The following is a 19263-nucleotide window of genomic DNA, read 5'->3' on the forward strand; positions in this document are numbered from 1 at the left end:
TTTCTGTTAGAAGTCCAAAGCTTATCCCTGCAGGGCTCCTTAAGATGCACTCACACATACAAAAACCAGACCAGCTTAAATGCATTTCATCATAACTTGAATGCATTGTAAGTCAGGAACTACATGTACAGTCAACGAAGGGAGAAAGATGAAAAGCTAGGAAATAAGACCAGTGTTGGCAGTGGTGATGGTAGTGGGGGTACCCAACTGCCATTAAGTTGATTCTAAATCATGGCGATACTGTGTGAAGAGAACTTAAAAAATACATGGTGTGGGGTGGGAGCAGGGTGAAGAAAGACGCAACATTCCCTTAGGAGACATGGAGCTTCTGTTAAGGGTGATGGAAAAATTCCAGGATAGTTAACACCTGAACATGATGAACAAATTTAATATCACTTAACCATATATGCGAAGATTGTTGAAACAGAAAATGTCTGTTACCAATAGATTTACAACAATGAAAAAAACAAAACAAACTTTTGCTTTCCACTCACATTACTGAGGGATTTTCTGGGATGGGGGTCTTTTAGTGTTAAAACTAGAAAAGTTCTGGGTAAACTGGGATGAGCTGTCCATCTAATAGTTAGATCTGATTTCTACCCAGAAACTCTGTTCTATTTTGAGAATTTGCTGCTGTCTGGAAATAATGAAAATAAGGCACAGGTTTTCAAACCCAGCAAGTTCCCTTTAATATACACCATTTCTTTCTTTAGTTCATCTTTCTTTTATCATCTCTTAACATAGGCAGTGTGAAGAAGCCAGGTGATACTTTCTATATTCTGTCTAGAAATCTAGATCAAGTTAATAGGTACATTTCTACTTTCCACATTACTGCAGGTGTTAGAGTTGCCTAACTTTTTTCCACAGTAATAAAGGTTCCATTTTCTCCCGCTTTTAATACCATTTTTCTTACTTTCCTTTAAGCTCTCAACAATAACTTTTCAAAGTCCTTTAGGTTTCTGCTAATACTCTCTTCAAGGCCCTTTGGGTTTCATTAACATTGTCCTCTCCTCTAGCCTTCTAGAATTTGATTAATACAGACTTCAGAGCCCTTTTGGCTTCCATTGGCTAGGCCAAAGCCAAACGCACAAGTTTCAAGTTCCTGAAACAGAAGCATCCTAGTTTCAGGGGACAAAATCAGTTCCAACATCTACTGCTGCATAACAAATCACTCCAAACCTTACTGGCATAAAACAACAAACATCTCCCACACCACCCTTCTTCTTCTTGTTAAGTGCCATCGAGTTGGTTCTGATTCATAGCGACCCTGTATAGGGTTTCTGTGGAGTGGCCAGTGGGTTCAAACCACCAACCTTGCAGTTTAGCAGTCCACTACTTATCCTACAGCACCACCCACTCCTTAAAAATGTCTAATTTAGGCAGGGCTCAATGTGAAGAGTTAAGTTTCTGTTCTAGTCAGTATCACTTAATAAGACTTAATTGAGTTAGGGTTATAGGATCTACTTCTAAGAGGAAGTCTTAAAACTCACATGGCTGTCAAATGTATGCTAGCTGTCAGCTTCCTTCCAGACAGGGTGTCTTGGGCTCTCTTCCAGTATGGCACAACTGGTTTCCAAGAGTAAGCACCCAGAGAGAATGGGAAGTTGACCATTTCTTAAAGCCTGGGCCCAGACAACAGCATAGCATTAATTTTCATGCGGTGCTGTAGGAAAAACACTCAACCACAAAGTTGATTTGAACTGCAAGGATAGTGGTTCAAATTCACCAGCTGCTCCTTGGAAACCCTATACAGGATTGCTATGAGTTGGAAACACCTTGAGAAAACTTAACAACAGCAACAACAACAACACTGGTCAAGAAGTACAGTACCTATATTCAAGGGTAGGGGACAAAGACTTTACCTCTTGATAGGAGGTCAATCTTGAGATCATGTTTTAGAATTGTCACTTTACTCAGAATAAACAGAAAATTGTAATTTATTATTGCAGACATTAAAGAAATTATTTAAATATATTCTCATTTGTTAACTATCTCAATAGTTAAATATGTTCTCATGAAGAAATCAATCAGGCCCAGATGGTTTCTCGAAAGATAAGAGAGACCTCCACACTCACTTTACGAGGTGAGTATACATTTGTCCAACCAACAATTAGTGGGGTGCTATAGGATAAGCACTGGACTGCTATTGCAAGGTCAGTGGTTCAAACCCACCAGCCACCCCTCGGAAACCCTATACAGGGTCGCTATGAGTTGTAAATAACTTGATGCATTTAATATCAAACAAGTCAAGAACCATTCAATAAAAATGCTGACACAGTTGATTATCAGCATGGTATAGAAGGAACCGAATGTGTCTTTACCTCATGTCAGTCATAAAAACTAATTGCAGATAAAATAAATACTCTTGTATTAAATATCTTAATTAAATATTGTAATTATTTCAAATTTAGAAAAATATCAGATAGTATACTGAAAAATAGTCAAGAGTTTAAATTACCCACTTAAATTATTTAAGGTTTGATACAATTTAAATAATTTTAGATTTATAATAATCAGTTGTAATCCTCTAAAAAAAAAAAAAAAGTCAAAACTTCTTAAAGAATTTGATCAAAACGGAGAATTATTATTCTGAGTACTCCTTTGAAGCCAGGTTGGTGAAACTTCATCTCTCGTACTTCAGACATATCAGGAATGTCCCTGGAGATGGGCATCATGCCTAGTAAAGTGGAGGGTCAGAGTAAAAGAAGAAACCCAAAGGAGATGGATTGGCACAGTGGCAGCAGCAATGGACTCAAGTGTGGCAATGGATGTGCAGATGACGTGGAACAGGGCAGTATTTTGTTCTGTTGTGCACACGGTCACTATGAATTGGAACTGACTTAACAGCACCTAACAACAATTGCCTTGAGATCATCTTTAAACCTTAAACCAAAAATATCCCCTGAAGTCTTCTGCAAACAGAACAATAGTTTAAGTTAACCAATCAAGCATGTCTGTCTGGAGTACTGTGCTCTTCTAAATTCAAATCGCTTTGGGATCAAAGTGACAACAGCAATTTGAAAGATTAGGCAGGAAATTTAGGGGAAAGTGAGTTATGTCAATGGGAGAGGAAGAACACATTGGGAAAAAAGGGTGACAATGGCTGTTTATCCCAAAATATGATCAATGCACTGGATGGTAAACGTAGATAGTGTTGAATTGGTGTATGTTCTACTGTGTATATTCTCAATAGCAAAAATAAGTTGTAAGTAATAAACAATGCTATGTTTTCCCTAGATGGGAAAACAAGACTCCTTGATTTGAAGGCTTTTTAACCCCCTTTTCTGATAATAAAAACTAAAGAAAGTTGGCTAAAGCTAAGATGATTCCTAACAGAAACTTTATATTCATGTATCCTTAAGTATTAAATGAAAAAAAGGTAATGAATTCTTTCAAAGATTGGCGACATCACTTCCCTTTTTAAGTTGATAATCATTTAATTTTTTTTTTTTTAATTGTAGAATTTTAGGTAGGTCAAGGAGAAAAGCCAAATGAAAAATACATAATCAGGGAATATCAGTAAAAACTAGAATCGAAAGATGTTTAGTTAGAAGATAAATTCTTAACTATAAGACATAATGCTGATTAAAAATTAGTCTTTGATAAAAATACAAAATTCAGTCTCTGTATAAAATCATATAAAAAAGGTCTTTGTGCTCAGAAACTTAGATCAGTGTTCCTCAATATTAACTGCAGAGGAATCACTTAGAGTTGATTTTTTTAAAGTTGATGCTGAAGCCCCACTCTAAAACGTTCCAATTTCATTGTTTTGGCAGTAGAGATTGACCACTGAAAATTTTTAAAAGCTCCCCAGGTGGGGGATTCTTGGTCTAGACCAAGAGTTTGCTAACTATGGGCCACAAGTTAAGCTGACCTGATATTTGTCTTTGTAAATAAAGTTTTACTGGAAAACAAATATGCTCACTCATTTACATATTGTCTATGGCTATTTCCACACTATAATCCACCCACCAAAACCCACGGCCATCAAATCTATTCTAATTTGTAGTGATCCTATATAAGGTTTCCAAGGTTACAAATCTTTATGGAGCATAAAGATTCATCTTTCTCCAGCAGAGCAACTGGTGAGTTTCAACTGCAGACCTTGCAGTTAGCAGTCCATTGCTTATCCTACAGTACCACGAGGGTTCCATACTACAAGGTTGTTTAAGAGCTATAGAGTCTGTTCCAACACATAGCAACATTGGATAGGGTTTCTAAGGAGTGGCTGGAGGATTTGAACCACCAACTTTGCAGCTAGCAGTCCAGTGCTTCTCCTACAGTAATGTGATTCTTAAAAATACAATGTATGAAGTTTCCCTGGGGGAGAAAAATCTTTACAGTGGAGTTTTTCGGTTTTGTTTTTTTTTAAACATATACAATACAGGGTAGAATTTTAGGCAAAGAGATTTATTCTTGAAATTTTGTTCAGAAAAACTTTTAGCAAATGAATTGACTACTTTTTTAGAATTATACACAATCATTCATTGATCTTTGAATTTTTTCTATAATGGTACCACACCAGGACTCTATCATATTATAATGTTGTTAAGCGCCATCAAGTCAGTTCTGACTCATAGGGACCCTGTCCTGGTGTGGCGCTGAAGGATAAGCACTGAACCACAAGGTAGGTTTGAACTACAGTCAGTGGTTCAAACTCACCAGCTGCTCCTTGGAAATACTATACAGAGTCACTAAGAGTTGTAACCAACTTAACAGCACTTAACAACAACAACTATGGGTTTCCAAGGAGTGAAAACCATAAGCCTGCAATTATTTGACCCTTTACAGAAAAAAGTTTCCTAGTGAATGTCATTTAAAAACTTTTATAACGTAATTCTTCATAATAAGATAAAATGGAATGTATAGAGTTTATTATTTATATATTATTTATATACACTGAAAAAATTCAAAGATCAATTAAAGATTGTGTATAATTCTAAAAATTAGTAAATTCTAAAAAGTAGTAAATTCATTACTAAAAGTTTTTCTGAAAATAATTATTGAACAAAATTTCAAAAAATAAATCTCTTTGCCTAAAATTCTACTCTGTATTGCACATGTTTAAAAACAAAAAAATCTCCTCCAGTGTAAACATTTTTCACCCCCTGGGAAACTCCATACATTGTATTTTTAAAAATCACATTACTATGCACGGTTTAAACACACACACACACATATATTTATATTAAGAAAACAAATATACAAGCCAAATGGCTCTAAGAAAAGGTAAAAAGAAAAGGCTCCTTTCTGGCTTCAATAGAAAGAGTGGTAGTATGAAGATTTCTCGGTAACAATCTATTTTAAAATTGAGTTTCTCACCTTAACATTTTCAATTGCCTCCAAAACTCTGTCTTTCAGATGTGCAGAATCATTGAGTTGCTTTGTTAAATTTCTGATGACAATATCAAAGTGATTTCCTTTGAGTTGGCCAAGTCTAAGGGAATCATCTGCAGATCGAATATTAAACACACTCATTCTTTTCTTTTCAATTTCTTTTTCAATGTTTTTCAACCTATAAATGATAAATCATATACCCATTAAATTTTACATTTAAAAATGGCGTTAGTATAAGATTTTTAAATGACAACTATATTTCATTGCCAGACAGCCATTTACAGCAGAAAGTTAATGCAAGGAGTGGAAAAGGCAAGAATATTAAATAAATTTCTCCATTTTCTTCTGACCTCTAGAGTTTCTAAAGAGGAATCTACATTGAGCCCCCCCCCCCCCCCTTTTTTTTTTTGGTAACTTTTCATTGTGAATTGGGTAACATCAAATTAAAGTAGACTGGTTTTCCAATCATCAATTCATACATACTCTGTTTCATCAATATGAGACCCAAAGGTCAGCAATAACTCAAAAACAAAAGATAAGATAAGGAAGGGGCAGGGAAACTAAAGTAATGGAAAGGACACATTGTGACGGTGGTGGTGATGTGCTGTGGAGTCGGTTTTGACTCCTAGAGATCCCATACAGGGTTTCCTAAGCTGTAAGTCTTAAAAGGATCAGAAAGCCTCATCTTTGTCCCATGAACAGCTGGTACTTTTGAACTGCTGACCTTGAGGTTAGCAACCCAACTTGTAACCACTACGCTACCAGAGCTCCTAACACACTGTGATAAATACAACTACTGTCAATGAACAATCTGTATGGAAATTGTCAAATGGGACGCTAACTTGATGTGTAAACTTTCACTGAAAACTCAGTAAAATATATTTTCAAAACAGGAATGCTAAAGTAAATTTTTCTTTTGGAAAGCTCAAAGGTCAATTTTTTATTTCAACAAAATGTGCTCTAAAAACCCATTATTATAAGATTATGTAAACATCGTTACTTTGTTGTTGTTGCTGTTGCTAAGTGCTGTGGAGTTAATTCCAAATCACAGTGACCCTGTACAATGTTTTCAAGGAGCTGCTGGTGAGTTTGAACTGCTGACCTTGCAGATAACAGTTCAGTGCTTATCCTACCGGGTCACACCAGAATTTTAAGAAACTGAAAATATATTCCTAATGCCATCACTCAATTTATGCGAGTATTCTGACTGATCTTACTCCAAGCATTAGCACCTTCTAACTGTACTCTACATTCTGCTCCGAGCTACTGCCCCTCTCTTCCTCAGTTTCTCTTCTGCCAACATTACCACAAAACCATTCGCATCAGAAGACTGTCTTAAAATTCGACTGTAAATATTTTCTTACCTAGACTTTCGATTATTCCCATTTTGAGAGTATAGATTCCAAGTACCTTGTAGAGTAACAATTAGACCCTACAGGATCTGGTATAAGATTTTCTTTGCATTCATTATTTTCTGTAGTTCTTATGTTGCTGTTGTTGTTAAGTGCCACTGAGTCAGATCCAAATCATAGCAACCCTGTATAGGGTTTGCAAGGATTGGCTGGTGAGCTTGAACCACCAACCTCGAGGTTCAAACTGACCTTGCAGTCCAGCACATTAGCCCTCAGTGCCACACCAGGCCTCCATGTTACTGTTGTTGTTAGGTGCTATGGAGTCAGTTCTGATTTGAAGCAACCCTATACAGGGCTTCCGAGGAGCAACTGGTGAGCTTGAACTGCCGACCTTGAGGTTCAAACTGCCCTTGTAGTCCAGCGCATTAACCCACAGCCACCAGGACTCCCTACATCTGCTACAATTCTACGTTACTTAAATAATTAAACTCCTACGCTTAAAAGGGACTTTAGGTGCGGCATTATACAGTAAGCACTAGATGGTTAACCACAAGGCCGGCGATTCAAACCCACCAGCTGCTCCTCAGAAACCCTATATGGGGTGGCTATAAGTCAGAACCAACTTGGCAGCACTCCACAACAACAACGACATGCTCATAAGGCAAAATGAAAGTATTCTTTCTTCCTAGGAATTGGTAGCGTCTTTCATCATTAAAAAACTATTTTTGTCTAAAATACCTTTCTTCTTACCTACACTGAAATTCTCAACCACAAAGACAAAGTTTTATGCATTGTTTATCCCTCATATATAAGCCTACAAGAGTAACTCTAACTAGGGCATGTGAACATCTGATACAATTGTTTTTCAACCTAATAAAAACAATTATCCTACAGCGCCACACCAATACTGCAGAAGACTATTAGTAGCAATATTATTTACTGTGAGTTTCTGTATTCAAAAATAGGGAAATGCTATGTAAATTAGTTTAGATGATGATGGTCTATTAAAAAGCACGATTTAAAAGTATTTCATTTCATAAAACAGTGTTGTTGTTGTTACGTGCTATCAAATCAGTTCAGACTCACAGTGATCCAGTATAGGGTTTCTGAAGCTGTAAATGTTTGCGGGAGCAAAAAGTCTCTTCTTTCTCCCATGGAGTGGTCGGTGGCCTCAAACTGCTGACCTTGTAGTTTGCAGTCGAGTGTTTATCCTACTGCAATCCCCAATAAATTATTATTTCCCTTTAAAAAAAAGTTTAAGTATCATATACAGTATGATATGTAAATGTGCCTTTGTTGGGTGTGTTTATATGTAGTGTAGTCTCCGAAAAAGTCTGTAAGGAAATATGTCAAAATATTATCATGGCTATTTCTAAGCAGTAGAATTATTAGTGACTTTTCATTGCTTGCAAGGTCAGTACCATACTCGATTCTACTTAACATCCTAAATATACGATGGGCCCTGGTAGAGCAGTGGTTCAACATTACGCTAACCAAGAAGTCAGGGGTTCAAACACACCAACCAGCCACTTTATGGGCGAAAGACGAGGTAGTCTACTTCCCTAAAGAAATACAGCTTTGGAAACCCTACGGGGCAGTTCTACTCTGTACTATAGGGTCACTAGAAGTGAGAATAAACTTGATATTGTTCTATGCCTATTAAGTGGCACATCGTTAAGTTCTAACTCACAGCAACCCTGTACACAGCTTCCGAGTATACAGCAGCTGGTAGGTTTTGAACTCTTTACCTGCTGACCTTGTGGTTTTCATTCCATTGCTTATCCTAAAGTGCCACATCAGGATGGGTAACAGGGATCCTAAATATAAATATTTACTTAAATGCAGTACAAGATGTTATACACAACTTAAGATCATTTAAATTCTGCTATATCTTAAAGTTTCTATTCTGGAATTTGCCATATTTTAAATGTAAATTTAAGATATGACTCTATTTACAAATGCAAAATGTATTGCTCAGTAAGCCTGTGATCAGTTAATTAATATCAATAGTAAGGAAGTCCATATGCCCCCATACTAGTCTCAATTCTTAATGTACTTGTTTTATGTAATAGGAAAAGTAAAATTCGATTTTGTAAAGTAATGTTTTATTACCTCTCTGGAGTCACCTTTCTAACAACCATTGATTGATAGGTGACGGCTTTCTTGTCTTTAAGGCCTGCATAACTGAAATCTGAAGGAATCACCCCAAGCTTGACAGCTAAGAAACCAACTGCCTCAAACATTTCCAGATTCTCCTTTCGTAGGGTGAAAGCTGAAACAAAAATAATTCTGATTATACACAAAAAAGCTACCATACATCAATTACACTTTTAAGAGTCTCGGTGTGGTGCTGTAAAATAAGCACTAGACTGCTAACTGCAAGATCAACTGCTCATATTCACCAACCACTCTTTGGAAACCCTACACAGGGGCGCTATGAGTCAGAACCAAATCAACAACATGTAACCACAACAGATTAGTATAATAATTCAAAGCATTAATTTTTTTAAAGTTATAAAGAGCACTTTTGAATCAAAATATAAAATCAGCTTCATAGATTTCAGCTAATGCTATCTGAAAAATTATTCACTCATCAAAGGTTTATGAACCAACTCAACGGCACTTAACAACAACAACATCAAAGGTTTATAGGGGAAAAAAATCCCAATTCCTTAATTTGACATTCAAATTCCCTCACCATGGGTCCCACTCTACCTTCCAGCCTCTGCTTAGCTAGTTCCTTTCATATATCCTATAACGGTGACACAGGAAATTGCTCAAAATCTCTGGATGGGATAGTCCCCGACAGCTTGGTGTCTTTACACATCTTAGCACCTCTGTCTGAAATGTGTGCATCCACCATGTGTCACTCATGTTTGTTAGTTGTCATCGAGTCAGCTCTGACTCATGGTGGCCCCATGGACAACAGAAGGAACACTATTCAATATGGCATCATCTTCCCGATCGGTGGTGTGCCCCAGTCCACTCTTGCAGCCAATGTATATTTTCAGTGACTTTTAACTCAGGGCTCACTTACAGCATTATATCAGACTACGTTTTTTACATTTCATATAATTTAAAAGGTTTCATCTTCTGTTAATAACAGGACCGTATATTTTTTTCCAAATATTCCTTTGGTCACGTCTATTTGATTCATTTTAAATTATTCAGCACCCAAACTATTTTAAGCTTATCCAAGTAAATGATGATGATTTATACCTTACCTGTATATATACATTTTTTTTCCTGGCATCCAAGGAGAGACCGTTTCCTGTGCTTGTATGCTTTTTCCCGAAACTTGACTGTAATCACTACATTTGGATTAGCAGCTTTGTAATTCAGTTCAGAAAAGGATTTGGTTTCTACCAGGTTTCCAAACTTCTTGTTAACAAAATGATGGACAGCTTTCCTGTGGTCTTTGTTCATATCAGGTTTAAAGGTAAATTTGGAATTTTCTTTCTTTGCATCCAAAAACTTAAAAAAGCCAAATGCTTCTTCCTCAGATACCAGCTGACAGAGTTCTTTATACTCAAGATTTGGCTTAACAAGAATCTCACTGTTTTTCCCTACAGTTATTAAGTAAGGAAATGTCTGCCTAATAGCACTATGTAAACTGGCTCTTTGGTTTTTGTCAAGGATTCTGCCTAAAGAGAATTCAGGAGATGGTCTTATTTGCTCAGTTTTACAATTCAACTTCTCTTTTACATCACAGGCAAACTGATTCAATAATTCATTAGTCTTCTCATCTAAAAAAGAGCCTAGTATATCTGCTTTTTCATCTTCACATTTGGAAGTGCCATCATTGATAGTACCGTCTTCATTTTCTAAACCAGAGTGATGATTTTGGTCACCCTCAGGACATCTAGTTAAAATATCAAGTTCTTGGTTCGGTCCACCTTCAAAGGGTACGTTTTTAATATCAATTTTTGTTTTTTTGGCAAAATTAACTGGCTCAGGTAGGATGTTATTAATGTTGTAAAGAGATTCATCGGTAGCTTTATTAACTAACTGTCCCTGCTCATTGATTTCAATAACAACAAAGTCATTTGGGGAGCTTTTGATAGTGCCACGAAATCCAACATGATCATTAACATAACATAAAGAACCTAGTCTGATTCCAGAATCTGCAGCATCTTCCATTCTTAAACAATAATGTCTACAAAAGAAACAAAGACGCAGTTAGTGACCAGAAAGAGAAGTTATAAAAACTGAAAAGGAGTAGTTTTCCTGGATTGTTTCTTTTTCTCTTTTGATCTTGAGTTCTCTTAAGTGACATTAATAGCTTAATTTATAACTATAGATTAGCTAAATGAATAGGCAAATATTTTATAATATAACTGGTGATACGTAACTTGACTCTTCATCCACCCCAGTCTTCTATCTACTGGTGGTGGTGGTGGTGGCGGTGGTGTGCCGTGGAGTAGGTTCCGACTCATAGCAAACCTGCATAGGGTTTCCGAGACTGTAAATCTGTACAGGAGCAGAAAGCCTCATGTTCCTCCTGAGGAACGGATGGTAATTCCGGACTGATGTAGCAGCACGACTTATAACTACTACATAGCAGGTTTTAAATGAGTCTGTTGTAAGCGTACCTGAAAAATATTACTTGTAGAACTGTTTACAATATGCCCAAACTTCATCTGTAAAGCTATAAATATCACTGATTTCAGAGAATTGAGGACTAGATTTTTATATACTAAGAAGTCAGAGACAAGAAGAATACAGAAAGAAATAATCTGAATTAATATCAGTTCTAAATGCCAACTTGTAATTGGATTATGTATTAAAATAGATTTAGTTTAGTCCCTGACCTTAAGGCTTCTCATTAGGACAGACACAAAATTTTTAGGTTGACCCCAGGAGATTTCTAACTATCAAATCTTTGCCATGACAGAAAAGAGACCTTTATAGAACTTTCTGGGAGCAGTATGTAACAGAACGTTCCTGAAGAAGCTTTGACTCGCTCTTCACACAACCCATGGATACTATACCATATGGCACTATGGCAAAGACTGTTGCCCAGGGACCTCATACCACTCATATTATCAGAAACTCACACACTCTTAAATTCATCATCATCAAGACTGTTGCCCCCATTTAAACAAAGAATTCTACTAATGCAAACAAACCACTTTACCAACTTCCCCATCTCAATGCTTTCCATTGTACCACACAGAAATCACACAAACATTCTATATCCTAATTTCCTAGGGAATACTTCATTAGGATATTTCATCAATTCCTTAATTTCTTGCATATTCCCTTCAACTTCTTGCCCTAACTGAAACCTGGCAATTTCCCCAAACTACATCTGCAGTTTTCTCAAGTAAATGCTATTTTTCCTTTCACATACCATTTGTCCTAGGTCTGTAGGTTTTAAGTATTCTGTTCCCTACAGCTCCTTCCAAACCATTTCTTCCACCTCTACTTTCAAAATCCCCAGTACCTTTGAAGTTCATGCCATCAATCTTTACCATCTGCTGTCATGTTCACTCACCCCCTGCCCCGAGCACCGCTCTTATCCACTGATGATAATACCTGGCTTACTAGCTTCATATCTAGCATGAATTCCAAGATCACCCACAGGCATCTTCCATTGAACATCATGGGCCCTCAGCTCCTCAAGGTCCCAGGTCCACTTCATCTCAGCCACCCTCTCCTACGGCCACACCTTTCTCATCTCCATAAACCATACCTTACAAATCATCTCTCTCTCTGGTCATCCCTGCTGTCTTCCTGTCACCCCGCACTTGGTACTTCCATTCCAGCAATTCTTAGACATTATGAAGGCCTCTAATCACGGCTTCTAGTACTGACTCACTATAGTCTATTCTCCATATAGCAGCCACATTTTCAAAGGTAAATCATATTAAACCCTGTTTAGAAGGCGCTGTGGGTTAAAACACCAGACTGCAAAGCCATTTGAACTGCAAGGTCAGTGGTTCAAGCTCACCAGCTACTCCTCAGAAACCCTATACTGGGTCACTCTGGGTTGGAATAGACTCAACTGCACTCAACAAAAACAACAACAAATAATATTTATAATAAGTTCCAAATTCTATATCCTGCGTTTCAAAGACTATGATTCTGACCTGTCTATTTTCCAAAATTATCTTGTACCCTTCCCTTGATGCTTTACTGGTCTTAAGTTCCTCTGCACTAACTGCACCTACTGCTTAAATTGTTATTTCCCCAACTATACCAGAGGACTTCAAAAAGTTCGTGAAAAAATTCCATTGTATTTTCATTCCATGTTTCCATTAAAATTCTGAAGCCCTCAGCTATACCTTCTAGTAATCAATCATGTCCTCAGAGAAGTCTTCCCTGACCAATAATAGTCTAAAGAAACTAGCAAGTCACTCTCTTCATGAATTCTTATTTAACTTTCTTTACAGCTTTTGATTTAATATTTGTTGTTTTGATTTACTATCTCTCTCAGTAATATATTAGATCTACGAGAGCAGGAACCTTGCCTGTCTTATTCATCACTGGTTGTCCCTAGTTTAGGACAGTGTGAAGCGTCTGTTAGGTATACAATCAACACCGACTGTTGAATGAATGAATGAAACAACAAGGACAAAATAAGAGCTGGAAAAGTGAAGAGGAGGACATAAGGGGTCACTTTTGCCTGTGATAATCAGGAATTGCATAATGCAAGAAGTGGCCATCTAAGTGTGGCCTCAAATGGGGTCACTAGAAAGAAATGAGGCAGAGAGAGTATCATTAAATTACGTACAAACAAAAGATTCAATGTGTTAAAAAAAAATAGACAAACAGCCCAGATCCAGAGAAGTAAAAAGGGAAGCTTTCTAGTACAGTTCTGAAAACTACAGCAGAATTAGAGTCCGATTGTGGAAGGCAATAAATGCCCTGCCAAGGACTGAAGAATTCATCTGGTGGCTATTAGGATGTCTTAACAAGACCGCACACCCCCAAAAGATGCTTTAGTGAGATGAATCTGATGGCACTCAAGGATCAGGAAACGGCCTTGGAAAGAACACTGACCTTCTTCTCCAGAAAAAGGAAGCCATGAAGACATTTTTAGCTAGTGGACTAGGTAAAGGAATTAGCGGAGGTGACGACAAGGGTTGAAGGAGTGGACAAATGCAGACATTGAGTAGTATAGGAGTATGAGAAAAGTTTGGAGTTGGGAGTTTGGGACTGAAAGGGAGCCAAGGAGGACACTTGGAGCTAAGTATAAATGTGCAAGATTCCTAAACAACAGAGCGCGCAGATCCGAGTACGGGGAGCCGAGGTGGCAGTTAATCTGGTTAACCTAAAGTAGGGGAATTGTTGCTTGTGGAGGGATCCTGAGAAGGTGGTAGATATGGAAGGAGAGCGTTCCCTTTTACTTCATGAGTTTCCTTCCCACCTGCCCAAGATCTGCCGAACTCGTCCCCAGAAAAACAGAATTAAGCCTGTGTTGCCGTCTCGTCCCTGGGGTATCTCCGGACACTGCCAAAACGCGACTTCATTCTTTCCGACTTCTCAGCCCCCAGTGTGGTCCATGCCGCCTTCGTCGTGGGGGCAAAAAGATAAGGATTAACAATGAAAACTGTTATAGTGCCATACACAAGCCCTATACCATGCAAGCAGCAAAGCTTAAGATCCATTTACCTTTAAATCCAGGCGAAGCTACGCCTCTGCACAACGGAGTGCGCATGCACGGAAGTCTTATATATTTACCCTCCGACTGGGGCGTATTTAAAGGGGCAGCGAGAATGGTAAATTCTTGGAGAAGCTTGTAGAAGCAGAAGGCGGGGCCTGGGGCGGGGCTTCCTGCCAAGCCACTTCCCAGTATTCCGAGTCCTCCGCTGCTGCTCCGCTGGCACCCGGTACCCCCATACCCCCGGCAGGTAAGCCTTCGCTGCGGTCCTCGCCACCTTCTACCCGGAGGTTGACTAGGGTTCGCGTCCCGGAGGTTGTCTAGGGTTCGCGTCACTGCCTCCCTTCTGTTCCAGGTTTGTCGTGGACTCAGTCACCTGAAGTCTTATCGCCTGTCAAAGTGAGAAAAGTTCGAAATGAAATAGGTTGCATGGGAGAAATCCACTCCAGCATCATGAACTGGGTTGGGATCCTGGGCATCCAAAAAAGCCCAACTTGAAAAGGAAGCTGAGGTGAGGAAAGACGCCACCTAGCTCTTCAGTGGCGCAGTCAGATTTCGCTTCAAGTTCCTCAACTCCTTGGCGTTTGTTGTCTGATGGTGGTGGTGTACTGTGGAGTCGGTTCCGACTCATAGTGACCCTACATAGTTTCTGTGTAAATCTTTACGAGAGCAGAAAGCCTCATCTTTCTCCCGCGGAACGGTTGGTAGTTTCAAACTGCTGACCTTGAGGTTAGCAGCCTTACTCCTAACTATTACGCGACTACCAGAGCTCCTTTTGTTTTCCGAACCCCTGTACAAATGAAATCTTGTTTCTTAACCAGGAAGTAGCTCAGCACTTAAGCAGAAATGCTTCTGGTTTAAGGAAGAGCCTGCCCATGATTCTTACTTAGCAGTTTGTTTCCTTGGGAAAAAAAAAAAAGACACGAGAAAATAAGTGCACCAGACATTTAGAATGGGAACAGTTAGCTCTATTGGTGCCTCAAAATCAATCTTACCTGTCTAATGAGTCCTATCAGCAGATATTCTGTTCTCCCTCTTTCTGGGGCTCATCCTTAAAGTCAGTCAGTGTCACTGATACTCCACAAACTGGCTTTCTCACTTCCTCCAATCCATGCATCAAATAACACCTTAGTGAACGTTGCTGGAGAAAGATGTGTTATAATTCGTAGATGTTTGTTTAAGGATAGTCTATATCACTTAATAGGTTCAGAAGGCATCATCAGCTTCTGTTCATAACGATGACTTGAATTGTCTGAAAATAAAGTTAATTATCTGATATAATTTTCTTTAAAAGGCACAGAAGTAAAGGAGTTGCTGGTAGGTTTGAACCGCTGACCTTGCTGCTAGCAGTCCAGTACTTATCCTACAGACTTACTCCAAGGCTCTAGATTAATTATGAAGAATCCTGGTGTGGCGTTGTATGTAGGATGTTGTTGTTGTTGTTGTGTACCGTCGAGATGGTTCTGACCCATAGCAACCCTGTACAGGGTTTCCAAGGCTGTATCGTTCTCTCACGGAGCAGCTGGTAGTTTCGAACTGCTGACTTTGCGGTTCGCAGCCCGATTCGTAACCACTACGCTACCAGAGCTAAGGACTTGTTTTAAAACTGCAGTCTGGTCTCTGTTTTTTGTAGGGTTTTCTACACTTGGCAATTTTAGCTTACTGTTGTTAAATGCCATTGAGTTGGTTCCGACCCATAATGACCCTGTATAGGGTTTCTGAGGAGCTGCTAGTGAGCTTGAATTGCCGACGTTGCAGTTCAAACCAATTTTGCAATCCAATGCATTAACCCACAGCACCACACCAGGACTCCTTTAGCTAACTATACAATACAACAATATAATATGTTTGATGGTGTCAAGAGTGACCCCATGACAATGGACTGGACCATTTTGATCTATAGGGGTTTTCATTGGCTAGTTTTCAGTAGTCAGGCCTTTCTTCCTTCTTCATCTTAATCTGGAAATTCCACTGAAACCTGTTCAGTATCATAGCGACTCACAAGTAGGCACTGACAGATGGTGACTGGACTTGAGATGCATTGATGGGAATTGAACGCAGATCTTCTGAATGAAGGGCGAGAATTTTGCCACAGAACCCCACTGCCCCCATAAACATATTTTAGATTTAATTTGTTTATTGTCTGTCTTCTACAATTAAAATGTAAAATCCACAGATTCAAGTATTTCTGACCTGCATTTGTTCCAGAACCTGGAACAGTATCAAGCACAGGCACAAAACAGACAGTAAATATTAGTTGAATTAATATGTTGTTTTTAACATATGAAAAATGTTTTAAAGTATTTACATTTACATTGAGTCATATCAGTGTATGAGAAAGATATTGTACTGTAATTTGTGGATATATATTTAAGGAGTCCTTAGTTTGGCACTGTGGGTTAATGCGTTGGGCTGCAAGGTCAGTGGTTCAAGCTCACCAGCTGTTCCTTAGAAACTCTATAGAGGGTTCCCATGAATAGGAACCAACTCCAGGGCATTTAATAACAATTTTATAAGGCTTATGAGTAATGTAATTTATTTAGGCAGAAAAATGGTCTCCCACCCCAGCTATACAAGGAGTTCTGGTAGCATAGTGGTTGAGTTGAGCTGCTAATCTCAAAGTTAGCAGTTTGAAACTTGGAGCTGTACTACAGGAAAAAGATGAGTCTTTCTGGTTCCATATTCAAGTCTTCGTTACGAACAGAAGCTGATGATACCTTCTGATCCTATTAAGTGATACAGCCTATCCTTAAACAAACATCTACAAATTATAATACATCTTTCTCCAGCAACGTTCACTAAGGTGTTATTTGATGCATGGTTTGGAGGAAGTGAGAAAGCCAGCTTGTGGAGTATCAGTGAAACTGACTGACTTTAAGGATGAGCCCCAGAAAGAGGGAAAACAGAATATCTGCTGATAGGACTCATTAGACAGGTAAGATTGATTTTGAGGCACCAATAGAACTAACTGTTCCCATTCTAAATGACTGGTGCACTTATTTTCTCGTTTTTTTTTCAAGGTTTACTTTTGATCACTTTGTCTCCTCTCTCACTTGCAAGCTGTCAGGTACAGTTTTCCTATGTGGCAATGCACTTTCCTGTTTTTGACAACTCCTCTTCACTTCATAATATCCTGGAAGCTTGGAGAATAAGCTACTAAGAATCGTGGGCAGGCTCTGCCTTAATCCAGGAGCATTTCTGCTGGGTGCTGAGCTACTTACTGGTTAAGAAATAAGATTTCATTTGTACAGGGGTACAACTTAGACATTGGATACCTAAAATTGGGGCGGGGAGGGCTATAAAGGCATGAAGTGACTGACAAGTTTTCAAGAGGGAGTTTAGTTTAAGAATGTGTGGGGGAAGGTAGAGTCCCCACCGAATAGTTTTCATCTTGTCTAGACAGGTCTGGTGAAAGGAGATGGGGGATAAGATTCTGATGATTCAGTAGTGAATAATTGTTATCATGAAGTTTTGTAACAAAAAGGGGAGAGTAGTTAATCTTACAGTCCAGGAACAGAGGACCCTAGGATGGTCAAAGCAGAAGAGCACAAGTGGAATGTGGGACCCTATCCAGAGAGGCAGCGACACCAGATGCTGAGGCAGAGATGAGCACACGGAGAGATAGAGCAGCTGAGGACTCTAGACTCCTGGAAAAAGAAAGACTGTGTGCTGGCAGCCAGGAGGCTAGCATGCAAAATGTGCCCCTTAGCTGTTTAAATGATTATGTATTCCTGAGTGTTTTTGTGTACATCCTCGCCCACCAAAAAAAAAACAAAAAAAAAAAAACCAGAGGGAATAGAAACAAATACTATTGAATGATGATGCATGGAGGAGACTGTAATCATTGCAATGAAATGATGAGTATAAAACCAATGTTCTCCCATGTAGACTATCTCTCAATTCACAATAAAAACTTAAAAAAAAAAAAAGGCCTTCACCATCACCTCTCCAAGAAATCTGGCTGCAAGAGAGCTACAGAATTTATTCTTCTGGCTCACATTGTTGTTGTTGTTAGCTGCCATTGAGTTAGCCCCCAACTCATGGTGACCCTATGCACAATATGGGATAAAATACTGCCCAGTCCTGTGCCTCCGCATGATGGGTTTCAGATCAGACTCTTGTGATCCGGAGGGTTTTCATTAGCTGATCTTTAGAAGTGGATCCCAAGCCTTTCTTCCCAGTCTGTCTTAGTCTGGAACCTCCACTGAAACCCATTCAGCATCTCATCAACATGCAAGCCTCCTTTGAGGGAAGGGTGATGGTATGAAATATGACACCTTGGCTAGGAATGGAGCCTAGGTCTCTCTCTTGGAAGTTCTACCACCAGACCCTATGCTCTTACAGTGTCATTGTTGTTAAGTGCCATCAATGTCAGTTCTGATTCATAGCAACCCTGTATTGGATTTCCGAGGAGCCCCTGGTGAGCTTGAGCCACCGACCTTGCAAATCCATTGACCTTGCAGTCCTGTGCTTTATACCACAGCACCACACCAAGACTCTTAGGTCTTACAATAACCTGTTTTTATCCTCAATTCCCTTATTTTAGTTGTAGCATTTAGGTTATTAAGAAGTTCAACCTTTACCAACTGTGCCAGTCAACCTGGGGAAAGAGATCTGTATAAGTAAGAAAAACAACAACAACAACAACAACAACAACAACTTAAGACAACTGTAAAATCTGTAAGCATGTGTCATTTCTTAATTAAAATATTCAGTCTTTCATTCAGCACAAATGCTTTGAGTAGTTGCTAAATATGAATTTGGTTGGGGCCGTGCCCAGAAGAGCATGCGATCTATCAGAAAAGACAGACACCTAAACAATAAAATACAGCAGTTCTTTTTTTAATTTTTTTAATGTTTTATTGTGAATTATATGATAGTTTACATGGGAGAACCTTAGTCTTACATTCATTCCATCGTATATCATCTCATTGTCATGGTTCCAATCCCCTCCATGCATCATCAACC

The 19263-nt window shown here is 38.8% G+C and overlaps 1 protein-coding gene across 1 annotated transcript in view; it reads right to left on the bottom strand.

The window, feature by feature from the left end:
• The window catches only part of PUS7L (pseudouridylate synthase 7 homolog (S. cerevisiae)-like), a 22697-nt gene extending 11868 nt beyond the window's left edge, over positions 1 to 10829 (bottom strand). The window contains exons 1-3 of the mRNA XM_006865316.1: positions 9914 to 10829; positions 8802 to 8961; positions 5323 to 5515 (exon numbers count right to left, since the gene is read on the bottom strand). Of these exons, the coding sequence (XP_006865378.1) occupies positions 5323 to 5515; positions 8802 to 8961; positions 9914 to 10829 (1269 nt within the window). The remainder of the gene's footprint in view (positions 1 to 5322; positions 5516 to 8801; positions 8962 to 9913) is intronic.
• Positions 10830 to 19263: the final 8434 nt, after the last annotated feature.

This window comes from Chrysochloris asiatica, unplaced genomic scaffold, assembly GCF_000296735.1.
Source record: "Chrysochloris asiatica unplaced genomic scaffold, ChrAsi1.0 scaffold00077, whole genome shotgun sequence".
Taxonomy (NCBI): Eukaryota; Metazoa; Chordata; class Mammalia; order Afrosoricida; family Chrysochloridae; genus Chrysochloris; species Chrysochloris asiatica.